The following is a 15,262-nucleotide window of genomic DNA, read 5'->3' on the forward strand; positions in this document are numbered from 1 at the left end:
TGTAGTTACATACACGTCAATAGGAAAAACTCCAGTCAGAACACACATGTAGAAAAACACAATGAAAAACCGTTCCATTTGAACTAATGGATTATTCCAAACGTAATATTTGTGTTTCTGTATCATTGATGTCAGAAAGCCAGCCTCAATGAAATCAAAGTCTATCCGACGTGATGGCGTTCTTCCGTTGAATGTCAATTATTCCATCGTAGGTTTTGGTCATTACTATCGTACGTTTCGGACTCGTTGAACAGTTTGTTTATAATTAATATAATTATATATCTCTGGGCTTAGATCCGTCAGGAATGGCGTTAACAGCTATACACATAGCGATACTTGCACTTTGTATTTGATTCTGTTCAAACTCCTTCTTCTGGGAAAGTGTGACCACATACACAATCCATGTATGTTAGAGTGAAATAGGAAGAGGTTGAGTGGTGTTTAAAACACGATAATATATCTATGTATGTTTATGGGTATTGTATTTGTGTCTGTTGAAGCTGGTGTATATACTTCCCTCATCCGTAAAATATCATTAGTGTGCTTAGAGTGTACATAGATTGTCCCAGCAAAAATACAGCCTGATGGAATGAAACCGGATCCACTTTTAAGAAAACTTTTAATCGAATTCATCGACAAGGATTGACATATATTTCATTTATGAACATATTCAATGATATATTCAACGCTTTTATTTATTTATCTATGTGCTTATCATAAAATAAATCCTTTTATTTTGAAGAGAATATATATGACTGTTCAAATATCGACTGTTCAAATATGTATGCATCAAATCGACGCCGAACAGTGTCTTGGGATCGAAATGGTGTTCGGGAGTTTAATTCCGTCATGACTGCTCATACTTTCACACAGCATAGCCGCAATTCTAAACAACGTGTTTCACTACAGTGGGTTTTCAAATATTAAATTCTCTTTGTGTATGACAACAGTCGAGCTTCGTTATATCGAAGTCAGTGGGACCTTTCGAAAACTTCGAGTTATCCAAGTATTCGGTTTAAATGAGACCGAATGATTGGTCAGGACAAAATAAATGCTTATGATTAATAGGGTGTCCGAGTTAAATGAGTTTGAGATAACGATGTTCGACTGTTTTCTGTTTTTTTCCCCCAATAAAGAAAAGGTCAACAACACGAAAAGCTATAAGGCAAAGAGCGACTTATGAGAGAGTGAAAAAAGAAACGTCGAGATAAATCTGTGTTAACTACATTTATCGACCGCGAACAGCCAGGATTATTTTGAGTGGGGATCTCCTATTTGCATATGATAGCTATCCTACTGAACAACTTACAAGAAGTCCGCCACATGCCGTCCATGGCAATTAGGGTCAAGTTTATTGCTCGTGGGCAAAACCACGTCAATATAGCCCAATCTATGTACTAACTTCCTGATAAAACAAAGACCGTAAAAGTAAGGGAGAGTAGAACCATACCCTTCGGATTCCCCTCTGAGTCTACGTAGACCAATAAATCATAAATCGTCAAGGTTAGGGAGAGTCGAACCATACCCTTCGGATTCCCCTCTGAGTCTACGTAGACCAATAAAACATAAATCGTCAAAGTTAGGGAGAGTCGAACCATACCCTTCGGATCCCCCTCTGAGTCTACGTAGACAAATAAAACATAAATCGTCAAGGTTAGGGAGAGTCGAACCATACCCTTCGGATCCCCCCCTGAGTCTACGTAGACCAATAAAACATAAATCGTCAAGGTAAGGGAGAGTCGAACCATACCCTTCGGATCCCCCCCTGAGTCTACGTAGACCAATAAAACATAAATCGTCAAAGTTAGGGAGAGTCGAACCATACCCTTCGGATCCCCCTCTGAGTCTACGTAGACAAATAAAACATAAATCGTCAAGGTTAGGGAGAGTCGAACCATACCCTTCGGATCCCCCCCTGAGTCTACGTAGACCAATAAAACATAAATCGTCAAGGTAAGGGAGAGTCGAACCAATCACACGAGACACGAGGACAAAACACGGAGACAATTGAAATACGATGGAAATAACATCAGATATATATAAATGAGAAAGAAATCTAGAGACGAAACCAAACCGAGACACCAAAAGACACGCACGAGACACGAGAACAACACGCGGAGACAGCATAAGAATGACAGAACAATTCAACGAAGACACCAAAATAAGCAGCAATGTCGACAAAAATCAAGAAAACATACCAAAAAGCGTTAAAACGGCCAAAGAAAGAAGATAAAGAATGGAAACACTGATTCCCACTATACTCTTACTACATACCAACCTTTTTCCAAATCCGTAATGAAAAATAGACTATTTTCTTTCACTACAGGATCTGCAAGTCGGGATAGATATTTATATTAATCTACCTGTTAATTTGAAAATGGAGAGAAAAGAATAAATTGCATGAACCCAAATCTTAAAGTAAACTCAACTTCTCATTTAAAAAAAACCCATCCGACCGTCTGTTTATTAGACATGTTTCTGCTATGTATTGTATTGAAGTGCTATGTTAACACTAAAAGTTTGAATTTGAACACTTTTCTTTATAATATTTCATTATTATCAATCGCTCCTCCGTCAGTCTTTTATTAAATAAAAAAAGTAAAGCTTTTTACAGTCTTGTCAAATGTTAATAATACGTCATTATTTTTATACCACGAAATAATACACAAGGTGGTATTAAGCCATAATTTTCTCTTCAAGTGCACTTCTCAGTCACGTTTTACGTGTTAAGTGGAGAGAAAGTGTCAAATGGCCTCACCAGCATAAGTATTTATAGGTCTATTCTCAAGGCATTCTACCTTCAGAAGGCATCAGTATGGAAGTGTGGATGCTGTCTCTTGTGATCAGTGGTAAGGAAAAACGCCAAATTATCACTATAGTTTAGTTTTATAATGTATGAAATTTATTACATTGATATTTTCTGTAAATGACGCTGTTAATGTCGTTATATACCTGCCACATATATTCTTGATTCGACAGTGACGGTAATTTTTTTTAAGCACTTGCATAAATTCGCCACAATTACTTTCTTAATTTCTTAGAAATAACAATTACAAAATTATGATAAGAGAAACTGTGAAAATAAGTTATTTTTCTGGCATTGAACAAACTTTGTAGAACTTGTTATCGTATGTGTTAATAACGGAACTATGTTTCCTTGCGGAGCGATTATTTTGGTGTGCGCCATTTAACGTAATTCAGCATAACGTCAACGCCAGTTAAACACAATTTCATCAACAAACTGTTAAAGGTTCTTATAGTCTTAATGTTCTCAATAAATGTTGCGGGGTATAAAGAATACACAGTCAGTGCCATAAACTACAAGCTGTATTATGGGTCGGGAGAGAAAGAAAAAAGCAGAGAAAGTGAATTGCAACCTGAATCTGTCTATCGACAGCCACTGAATAGTCAAAGGCAGCGTCGCCCATTAATTTCACACCGCGTCACCACTTCGTTTTCAATGTCCTGCCACGTATTTTTGGTATGTTTAGGAGTATATTGATAAATAACACTAACGACAAATAGGATGTAAAAATTCCTATTTTTATTTCGTTTATTTTCAATTTGTTGACAACTTTGTACCTGAAGGTATTCGTGGTGATTAATTCATCATATGGTATCATTTAGTGGTTCTTCGGAAGCCGAGACGGCTAATTAGTGCTCAGTACTTATTGAATCGACTGGTGTGTCCGTTGTATGCATACTTTTCAGAAATATTCAAGCCAGCTTCAGTTCTGTTATATCACAGGGAGCCTTTCACGAACATATCACAGACTGCCGAAACACACGCACATACATAACAAGGCAGCCTACATTTAATTACCCAAGCTGTTGATAGGACGTTAAACAATGCTATGAAAAAGAGTACAGAAAGGACAGTAAAGTGGATATACATTAACATGATGCTCTTAATGTGTATATGTGTTAATGAGGCTCCAAATTTAACATGACTTTTCTAACTGTAGGCTGCCTAGCGTTGCCAGGGATACCAACTCCCCATCATCCTGGACAAGAACTAATTGACCTCGCTATACAGGTAAGTCCATGTACTTAGCTATCTTTGTTTCATTGTTGCTTTACGTTTAGTAAGAGCCAGGGTCATTTATGAACGTGCCAGGTTTGGGTGGCGGAGGAAAACCGGAGTTCCCGGAGAAAAACCTCCGACCTGCGGCCAGTACCTGGCGACTGCACCATGTAGGTCTTGAACCTGTGATCCATAGGTAGTTATAAAGATGGTCAGACACTTTAACCTCTCGACCATGGCGATCCCAACTGTACTATGAACAATTACACGTACTGTGCGGTAGTTTGTTTGGATATTTTTGAAAATGACAATCTCAAAAAATGTTAAATCCCCAAAGCAGCATATCTAAATAAGAAAGATGGCAAGTTTTAATAAATGCTGATACATCTGTGGCCAATCCAATGGTAAAAACTGAACCAGTCTGACTATATAGTCAGAATATAAAAACTGCACCAGTCTGACTATCTAGTCAGAATATAAAAACTGCACCAGTCTGACTATCTAGTCAGAATAAAAAAACTGAACCAGTCTGACTATCTAGACAGAATATAAAAACTGAACCAGTCTGACTATCTAGACAATATAAAAACTGAACCAGTCTAACTATATAGTCAGAATATAAAAACTGAACCAGTCTGACTATATAGTCAGAATATAAAAACTGAACCAGTCTGACTATATAGTCAGAATATAAAAACTGAACCAGTCTGACTATCTAGTCAGAATATAAAAACTGAACCAGTCTGACTATCTAGTCAGAATAAAAAAACTGAACCAGTCTGACTATCTAGTCAGAATATAAAAACTGAACCAGTCTGACTATCTATTCAGAATAAAAAAACTGAACCAGTCTGACTATCTAGTCAGAATATAAAAACTGAACCAGTCTAACTATATAGTCAGAATATAAAAACTGAACCAGTCTAACTATATAGTCAGAATATAAAAACTGAACCAGTCTGACTATATAGTCAGAATATAAAAACTGAACCAGTCTGACTATCTAGTCAGAATATAAAAACTGAACCAGTCTGACTATCTAGTCAGAATAAAAAAACTGAACCAGTCTGACTATCTAGTCAGAATATAAAAACTGAACCAGTCTGACTATCTATTCAGAATAAAAAAACTGAACCAGTCTGACTATCTAGTCAGAATATAAAAACTGAACCAGTCTGACTATCTAGTCAGAATATAAAAACTGAACCAGTCTGACTATCTAGTCAGAATAAAAAAACTGAACCAGTCTGACTATCTAGTCAGAATATAAAAACTGAACCAATCTGACTATCTAGTCAGAATAAAAAAACTGAACCAGTCTGACTATCTAGTCAGAATATAAAAACTGAACCAGTCTGACTATCTAGACAGAATATAAAAACTGAACCAGTCTGACTATCTAGACAGAATATAAAAACTGAACCAGTCTGACTATCTAGACAGAATATAAAAACAATAAAGAAAGTATCGACAGGTCAACTGAATCTTGATCCAAACTAAATTAAATAAAGCCTGGGGAAATATGAACATAAGAAACACTTACATGGAGACAACGATAAGACCAGGATATCCGGAATAGCGAGCATCATCTGCTTCATCCACGACATCCGCCAGCAAGTGTCTTATTGTTACAAGTGAAATAGTAGGAATGTTGTGTTTTTTACATCCTATTTCTTCGAGTAACCTGCTATGTTCAAACAATACCTTTCCGAAGAGAATAATTATGGTAGATGATGACGTATTCCTGGGGACTCGCGTGCATGGGTTTGCTTGGCATTATATTACATACATTGAAGTGCTTTGCTGACAAATCGATTTGGTGTTGAAAATTCAATATGAATGCTTTAATTAGTTTACATGTACCTTAAATATTAAGAGTAAATTTGACATTTTCTTGGTCACACTATAGCGTATTTGAAATTCAAATACAATGTACGTACATTGTTGTTTGGATTCAGATCACCTAAAATTTTTATTGAAAAGAAAACATTTGCTTCAAGGGAAAAACGAAATAAAGGAGTACATATAAATTCTATTTGACATAAAGGAATACATATAGAAACAGGGTGTCATTAAGGAATCCACATAGAAACAGGGTGTCATTAAGGAATACACATAGAAAGAGGGTGTCATTAAGGAATACACATAGAAACAGGGTGCATTAAGGAATACACATAGAAACAGGGTGTCATTAAGGAATCCAAATAGAAACAGGGTGTCATTAAGGAATCCACATAGAAACAACATGTCATTAAGGAATACACATAGAAAGAGGGTGTCATTAAGGAATACACATAGAAACAGGGTGTCATTAAGGAATCCACATAGAAACAGGATGTCATTAAGGAATCCACATAGAAACAGGGTGCATTAAGGAATACACATAGAAACAGGGTGTCATTAAGGAATCCAAATAGAAACAGGATGTCATTAAGGAATACACATAGAAACAGGGTGTCATTAAGAAATACATATAGAAACAGGGTGTCATTAAGGAATACACATAGAAACAGGATGTCATTAAGGAATACACATAGAAACAGGATGTCATTAAGGAATACACATAGAAACAGGATGTCATTAAGGAATACACATAGAAACAGGGTGTCCTTAAGGAATACACATAGAAACAGGATGTCATTAAGGAATACATATAGAAACAGGATGTCATTAAGGAATCCACATAGAAACAAGATGTCATTAAGGAATACACATAGAAACAGGATGTCATTAAGGAATACACATAGAAACAGGATCTCATTTAGAAATCCATATAGAACAAGAAGTTATTTAGAAATCCACATAGAAACAGGATGTCATTAACGAATCACCATAGAAACAGGATGTTATTTAGAAATCACCATAGAAACAGGATGTCATTAACGAATCACCATAGAAACAGGATGTTATTTAGAAATCACCATAGAAACAGGATGTCATTAACGAATCACCATAGAAACAGGATGTTATTTAGAAATCACCATAGAAACAGGATGTCATTTAGAAATACCGCGAAAATAATAAATTACATCAGAACATCAGCTGTACCCACTTTGGATACAAGCTGAAGAAATCACCACTAAGGGATTTATTGCTTTTTGGTATTCCACGAAGAGCTCTTTGGTTTTTGTTCGTTGATAGTAGACATTGGTCACTATTTTCCTCCTCACTTCCAATGACACAATTATGAACCATTTTCTCCATTTCATATCATAAAGCAACTCTTTATCTCAACCAGCGTAAGACCAGCAGAGCGGCACTCGAATCATATGGTGCTCGATCATTGAGAGAATTTTAAATACCTTTCCGATCGTAGACAACAGTTTTAAACAAATCAGAATTAATACGTGTAGCTTAACCCACCGCCTCCCTCCCCCACCACAGAAACACACACACCTTCACACGCCCAAAGTAAAGTATAAATCACAAAAAATGTAGGCTTACGTTTAGTACATAAAGGAGGCTTATTTATGCATTGAATTCAAACATATCCACCTCACTCTATTTCTTGTGTTTGTTTTATCATCCGAAGACTAACTTGAAAGGACAAACGAGGATCATTGGAGGAACCGATGCATATATTAACGACTTCCCTTGGCAAGCTTCGCTGGAATTCAACGGCCAACATATCTGTGGTGCTATCATTCTGTCTACAGAATTTATTCTAACAGCAGCGCACTGCATGGGAAGTGACACATGGTTTGTTTTTACTACAACAAAGTCATGAGAAACGTATTAAAGGTTAAAGAGAAATTTGTATAAAAGAGTAGAGGTTATATGCTACCTTCCACTTTATACCTGTGATCTGTGTAAGAGTTAAGGCTATATGTTATCTTACACATTATACCTGTGATTTGTGTTAGAGTTAAGGATATATCCTACCTTACACATTATACCTGTGATTTGTGTTAGAGTTAAGGATATATCCTACCTTACACATTATACCTGTGATTTGTGTTAGAGTTAAGGATATATCCTACCTTACACATTATACCTGTGATTTGTGTTAGAGTTAAGGATATATCCTACCTTACACATTATACCTGTGATTTGTGTTAGAGTTAAGGTTATATGCTACCTTACACATTATACCTGTGATCTGTGTTAGAGTTAAGGTTATATGCTACCTTACACATTATACCTGTGATTTGTGTTAGAGTTAAGGATATATCCTACCTTACACATTATACCTGTGATTTGTGTTAGAGTTAAGGATATATCCTACCTTACACATTATACCTGTGGTTTGTGTTAGAGTTAAGGTTATATGCTACCTTACACATTATACCTGTGATCTGTGTTAGAGTTAAGGTTATATGCTACCTTACACATTATACCTGTGATTTGTGTTAGAGTTAAGGATATATCCTACCTTACACATTATACCTGTGGTTTGTGTTAGAGTTAAGGTTATATGCTACCTTACAAATTATACCTGTGATCTATGTTAGAGTTAAGGTTGTATGCTACCTTACATATTATACCTGTGATCTATGTTAGAGTTAAGGTTATATGCTACCTTACACATTATACCTGTGATCTATATTAGAGTTAAGGTTGTATGCTACCTTACATATTATACCTGTGATCTATGTTAGAGTTAAGGTTATATGCTACCTTACACATTATACCTGTGATCTATGTTAGAGTTAAGGTTGTATGCTACCTTACACATTATACCTGTGATCTATGTCAGAGTTAAGGTTATATGCTACCTCACAAATTATACTTGTGACTTGTGTTAGTTTAATAATAATGTATTCGTGTTAAACATGACTTGCTAAAATGTTTCTTCGGTAAGCGGTTTCAGTACTACGCTGTATACAATAAGGTGTTTTTGTTTGTATCTGTGCAGTTGTGCTTTGTCGCTTTCCTCTTTATATGTATTTTGTGCATTTTGTTTAAGTCTTATTTTGCACTACGCGATTTGGAATGTTATCATTAATCCATAACATGTTGTTATCACAGGAATTACAAGGTCCATGTCGGAAGTTCTTCCTTAAGCAGCACCGGGGGTTCTAGACATAGCGTGTCAGCAGCTGTCTTGGTAAGTACTGTCTTCAAAATATATACTAAACAAAAAAAGGAAGGTAACACTACTTTATTCTGTGATTAATTAATTAACCCCTTCATAAATTCTTACCAATCATATACGAATAAAGTAATTGATCAATTCTGATAAAACTGCAGTCATGGTTCATTATAAAACTTTGCGTTCAGTTGATTTTATTCGACTGTAAAGGCGTTGGGGTCAATTTCAAAGGTAACACAATTAGTAACGGGTATGGCCACCGTTTGCGAAGTAAACAGCCTCGTAAACCGGCGGATAATTCGAGGAGAGATGTTGTTCCATTCAGCGATCAAGGCTTGGGCCAGCTCCTGCAAGTTTGACGACTGATTTTGACGTTCTCTCACGCGTCGCCCAAGAACGTCCCAGACATGCTCAATCGGTGACAAATCAGGTGATTTAGATGGCCAATCTAACACCTGTACGTTATTCTGCTGCAAGAAAGTTCTGCTGACGCGACTGGTTTGCACTGGTGCGTTATCCTGTTGAAAAATTGCGCCAACGCCATGGCGTCTTAAGAATGGCAGAACCACTGGTCTCAAAATTTCGTCCCGATATCGAATGCCGGTTAAATTGACTTTTAACACAACAAGCCTGTACGAGTCCCCCCACAAATACCACCCCAAACCATTACACTTCCGCCGCCAAAGCGGTCCCGTTCTGCGACGCAGCACTTCGCAAAAAGCTCCCCTCGTCGCCACTACACTCTGCGCCTTCCGTCACCGTGTTGCAGACAAAACCTGGACTCATCTGAAAACAGAACATTGATCCATTGTCGTAAGGCCCAACGACGGTGAACACGGGTCCAATTACGCCGATTATTACGGTGACGTCGCAACAAATTGGATCCAGTGTATCTCTAATATGTTGAAAACGTTTAAGATGAGTCTACTCATTCTTACTACAGCACAAGTGCGTATTTTACAATTATGCAGATACTTAAGTCTTTACTTCTTTTAACGTATATTACAATATAATAAATATCCTTTCATACGACAGAGATTTTCACGTTGGTGCTACAGAACTTCAATTCCGGACGATTTCTATGCAGTGATATTATATAATATCATAACTGATTTTGTTAACGATTATTTCATAAATAGTAACATATATTACATTAAGAGAGATCCCCTTCAGAGATCTCAGGGGGATCTTGGCCTCCATTGTTTGATCTAAATTTTTAAAGTCGGATCTGACCTTTTTGTCTCTTCGGTCCTCTGTTTTTGCTCAAAGCTATATGAAAATTGAAAGTCCAACTTAAGGAGATAGCGATACTATTTTACTACCAATTCCAAGATGGTTGCCTATCAGTGATCCTTCTCATCAATTCCATAATTAAAAGTAAACAGCCATGAACCTAAGTGTGAACTTTGAGAAAGTCTGACCTCGTACTAGCGATTTTTTACTGTGACAATCCACGACATCCACTTATAGGCCACGTGGTGGGTTAATAGTGACATTCCACGACATCCACTTATAGGCCACGTGGTGGTTTATAGTGACATTCCACGACATCCACTTATAGGCCATGTGGTGGGTTTATAGTGACATTCCACGACATCCACTTATAGGCCATGTGGTGGGTTTATAGTGACATTCCACGACATCCACTTATAGGCCATGTGGTGGGTTTATAGTGACATTCCACGACATCCACTTATAGGCCATGTGGTGGGTTTATAGTGACATTCCACGACAGCCACTTATAGGCCATGTGGTGGGTTTATAGTGACATTCCACGACATCCACTTATAGGCCATGTGGTGGGTTTATAGTGACATTCCACGACATCCACTTATAGGCCATGTGGTGGGTTTATAGTGACATTCCACGACATCCACTAATAGGCCATGTGGTGGGTTTATAGTGACATTCCACGACATCCACTTATAGGCCATGTGGTGGGTTTATAGTGACATTCCACGACATCCACTTATAGGCCATGTGGTGGGTTTATAGTGACATTCCACGACATCCACTAATAGGCCATGTGGTGGGTTTATAGTGACATTCCACGACATCCACTTATAGGCCATGTGGTGGGTTTATAGTGACATTCCACGACAGCCACTTATAGGCCATGTGGTGGGTTTATAGTGACATTCCACGACAGCCACTTATAGGCCATGTGGTGGGTTTATTGTGACATTCCACGACAGCCACTTATAGACCATGTGGTGGGTTTATAGTGACATTCCACGACAGCCACTTATAGGCCATGTGGTGGGTTTATAGTGACATTCCACGACATCCACTAATAGGCCATGTGGTGGGTTTATAGTGACATTCCACGACATCCACTTATAGGCCATGTGGTGGGTTTATAGTGACATTCCACGACAGCCACTTATAGGCCATGTGGTGGGTTTATAGTGACATTCCACGACATCCACTTATAGGCCATGTGGTGGGTTTATAGTGACATTCCACGACAGCCACTTATAGGCCATGTGGTGGGTTTATAGTGACATTCCACGACAGCCACTTATAGGCCATGTGGTGGGTTTATAGTGACATTCCACGACAGCCACTTATAGGCCATGTGGTGGGTTTATAGTGACATTCCACGACAGCCACTTATAGGCCATGTGGTGGGTTTATAGTGACATTCCACGACAGCCACTTATAGGCCATGTGGTGGGTTTATAGTGACACTCCACGGGTCACTAATAGGCCATGTGGTGGGTTTATAGTGACATTCCACGACATCCACTTATAGGCCATGAGGTGGTTTATAGTGACATTCCACGACAGCCACTTATAGGCCATGTGGTAGGTTTATAGTGACATTCCACGACATCCACTTATAGGCCATGTGGTGGGTTTATAGTGACATTCCACGACAGCCAATTATAGGCCATGTGGTGGGTTTATAGTGACATTCCACGACAGCCACTTATAGGCCATGTGTTGGGTTTAAAGTGACATTCCACGACATCCACTTATAGGCCATGTGGTGGGTTTATTGTGACAATCCACGACAGCCACTTATAGACCATGTGGTGGGTTTATTGTGACACTCCACGACATCCACTTATAGGCCATGTGGTGGGTTTATAGTGACATTCCACGACATCCACTTATAGGCCATGTGGTGGGTTTATAGTGACATTCCACGACATCCACTTATAGGCCATGTGGTGGGTTTATAGTGACATTCCACGACATCCACTTATAGGCCATGTGGTGGGTTTATAGTGACATTCCACGACAGCCACTTATAGGCCATGTGGTGGGTTTATAGTGACATTCCACGACATCCACTTATAGGCCATGTGGTGGGTTTATAGTGACATTCCACGACAGCCACTTATAGGCCATGTGTTGGGTTTATAGTGACATTCCACGAGTCACTTATAGGCCATGTGGTGGGTTTATAGTGACATTCCACGAGGGTGGTGGGTTTTTGACAATTTCTGATATGGAAATAGCACAATCAGAGATCAAGTGAAAGCTACGTATGAAATTTTACAAGATGGGGATAGAACAATTCGTGTGATATCAAAACGGAATTATACTTTGAAGTAATACTGAATTCCTTGAAAGGGACAATATTTATAAATTCTGTTTCACTAATGCCGTTTGATAATGACTCAAAATTGCCAGAGTTTTGTGACGTCACAGCGTTTTGATTATCAATATGCTTGTGCGATTCTTCTTAATTTGTTAACGACATTTTATAAAATGCTGCGTAGCGATTTTTGTGGTGTCATCATTATTTGTGTGGTGTTTTTCATTTTACTAATGACATTTTATGAGCTGTGGAGATGAACCAAAATGTTATGTGTTTTGTGATGTCATCATCCTCTGTATAGCTTTAAGGGTAATATATTGTACCGCTTGTAACACAAACTTTGTACCCCGCAGCATGAACACTTTGTGAATAGTGGTAGCACTACCAATGGCGCCTTCCCTAATGATGTGGCTCTCATTAAGTTATCTGAACCAATCGATTTCACCAGTAACAAACAACCAATCGATTTGACATCCTTAACTAACAACAACCTGGCTTCAAACGATGACTGTTGGATTACTGGATGGGGAAGAACGAGTGGGAATAGTAACAGTAAGTTTTACTTAATATGAAAATGCTGTAAGTTTTCTGTTTGATGTTTTTGTTTTTCAGAAATACCTGTACATTTTTGTACGCTATATGAAAAAGTCTTTTAAGAGAAATGTGCTCCTGTAAGTATCTTTATTCGTTCCTCAAACAGTTGCATGACGCTGTTACAATGATCATTTGACTCGGTACAATTGTTAGGAATAAATCTTCCTACAATTGACAGGAATAAATCTTCCTACAATTGTTAGGAACAATTCTTCCTACAATTGACAGGAATAAATCTTCCTACAATTGACAGGAATAAATCTTCCTACAATTGACAGGAATAAATCTTCCTACAATTGACAGGAATAAATCTTCCTACAATTGCCAGGAATAAATCTTCCTACAATTGACAGGTACAATTCTTCCTACAATTGACAGGAATAAATCTTCCTACAATTGACAGGAATAAATCTTCCTACAATTGACAGGAATAAATCTTCCTACAATTGACAGGAATAAATCTTCCTACAATTGACAGGAATAAATCTTCCTACAATTGACAGGAATAAATCTTCCTACAATTGACAGGAATAAATCAATTGACAGGAATAAATCCTACAATTGACAGGAATAAATCTTCCTACAATTGACAGGAATAAATCTTCCTACAATTGACAGGAATAAATCTTCCTACAATTGACAGGAATAAATCTTCCTACAATTGACAGGAATAAATCTTCCTACAATTGACAGGAATAAATCTTCCTACAATTGACAGGAATAAATACAAATCTTCCTACAATTGACAGGAATAAATCTTCCTACAATTGACAGGAATAAATCTTCCTACAATTGACAGGAATAAATCTTCCTACAATTGTTAGGAATAAATCTTCCTACAATTGACAGGAATAAATCTTCCTACAATTGACAGGAATAAATCTTCCTACAATTGACAGGAATAAATCTTCCTACAATTGACAGGAATAAATCTTCCTACAATTGACAGGAATAAATCTTCCTACAATTGACAGGAATAAATCTTCCTACAATTGCCAGGAATAAATCTTACTACAATTGCCAGGAATAAATCTTCCTACAATTGACAGGAATAAATCTTCCTACAATTGCCAGGAATAAATCTTCCTACAATTGCCAGGAATAAATCTTCCTACAATTGACAGGAATAAATCTTCCTACAATTGACAGGAATAAATCTTCCTACAATTGACAGGAATAAATCTTCCTACAATTGACAGGAATAAATCTTCCTACAATTGACAGGAATAAATCTTCCTACAATTGACAGGAATAAATCTTCCTACAATTGCCAGGAACAATTCTTCCTACAATTGACAGGAATAAATCTTCCTACAATTGTTAGGAACAATTCTTCCTACAATTGACAGGAATAAATCTTCCTACAATTGACAGGAATAAATCTTCCTACAATTGACAGGAATAAATCTTCCTACAATTGACAGGAATAAATCTTCCTACAATTGACAGGAATAAATCTTCCTACAATTGACAGGAATAAATCTTCCTACAATTGACAGGAATTAATCTTCCTACAATTGACAGGAATTAATCTTCCTACAATTGACAGGAATAAATCTTCCTACAATTGACAGGAATAAATCTTCCTACAATTGACAGGAATAAATCTTCCTACAATTGACAGGAATAAATCTTCCTACAATTGACAGGAATAAATCTTCCTACAATTGACAGGAATAAATCTTCCTACAATTGACAGGAATAAATCTTCCTACAATTGTTAGGAATAAATCTTCCTACAATTGACAGGAATAAATCTTCCTACAATTGACAGGAATAAATCTTCCTACAGGAATAAATCTTCCTACAATTGACAGGAATAAATCTTCCTACAATTGCCAGGTACAATTCTTACTACAATTGTTAGGAATAAATCTTCCTACAATTGACAGGAATAAATCTTCCTACAATTGCCAGGAATAAATCTTCCTACAATTGACAGGAATAAATCTTCCTACAATTGACAGGAATAAATCTTCCTACAATTGACAGGAATAAATCTTCCTACAATTGACAGGAATAAATCTTCCTACAATTGCCAGGAATAAATCTTCCTACAATT

At 37.3% G+C, this 15,262-nt stretch overlaps 1 protein-coding gene across 1 annotated transcript; it reads left to right on the forward strand.

Moving 5' to 3' along the window:
* Positions 1-2,815: 2,815 nt before the first annotated feature.
* On the forward strand, positions 2,816-13,158 carry LOC132551467 (putative serine protease 42; the record flags this gene model as incomplete). The annotated part of the gene is made up of 5 exons (XM_060215608.1): positions 2,816-2,849; positions 3,966-4,036; positions 7,557-7,723; positions 8,993-9,071; positions 12,960-13,158. Coding segments are annotated over exons 1-5 (550 nt in total), but the record flags the coding sequence as incomplete, so codon positions are not given.
* Positions 13,159-15,262: the final 2,104 nt, after the last annotated feature.

Source organism: Ylistrum balloti, unplaced genomic scaffold, assembly GCF_031769215.1.
Source record: "Ylistrum balloti isolate Yb309-2 unplaced genomic scaffold, AGI_CSIRO_Ybal_v1 Utg370200, whole genome shotgun sequence".
NCBI lineage: Eukaryota > Metazoa > Mollusca > Bivalvia > Pectinida > Pectinidae > Ylistrum > Ylistrum balloti.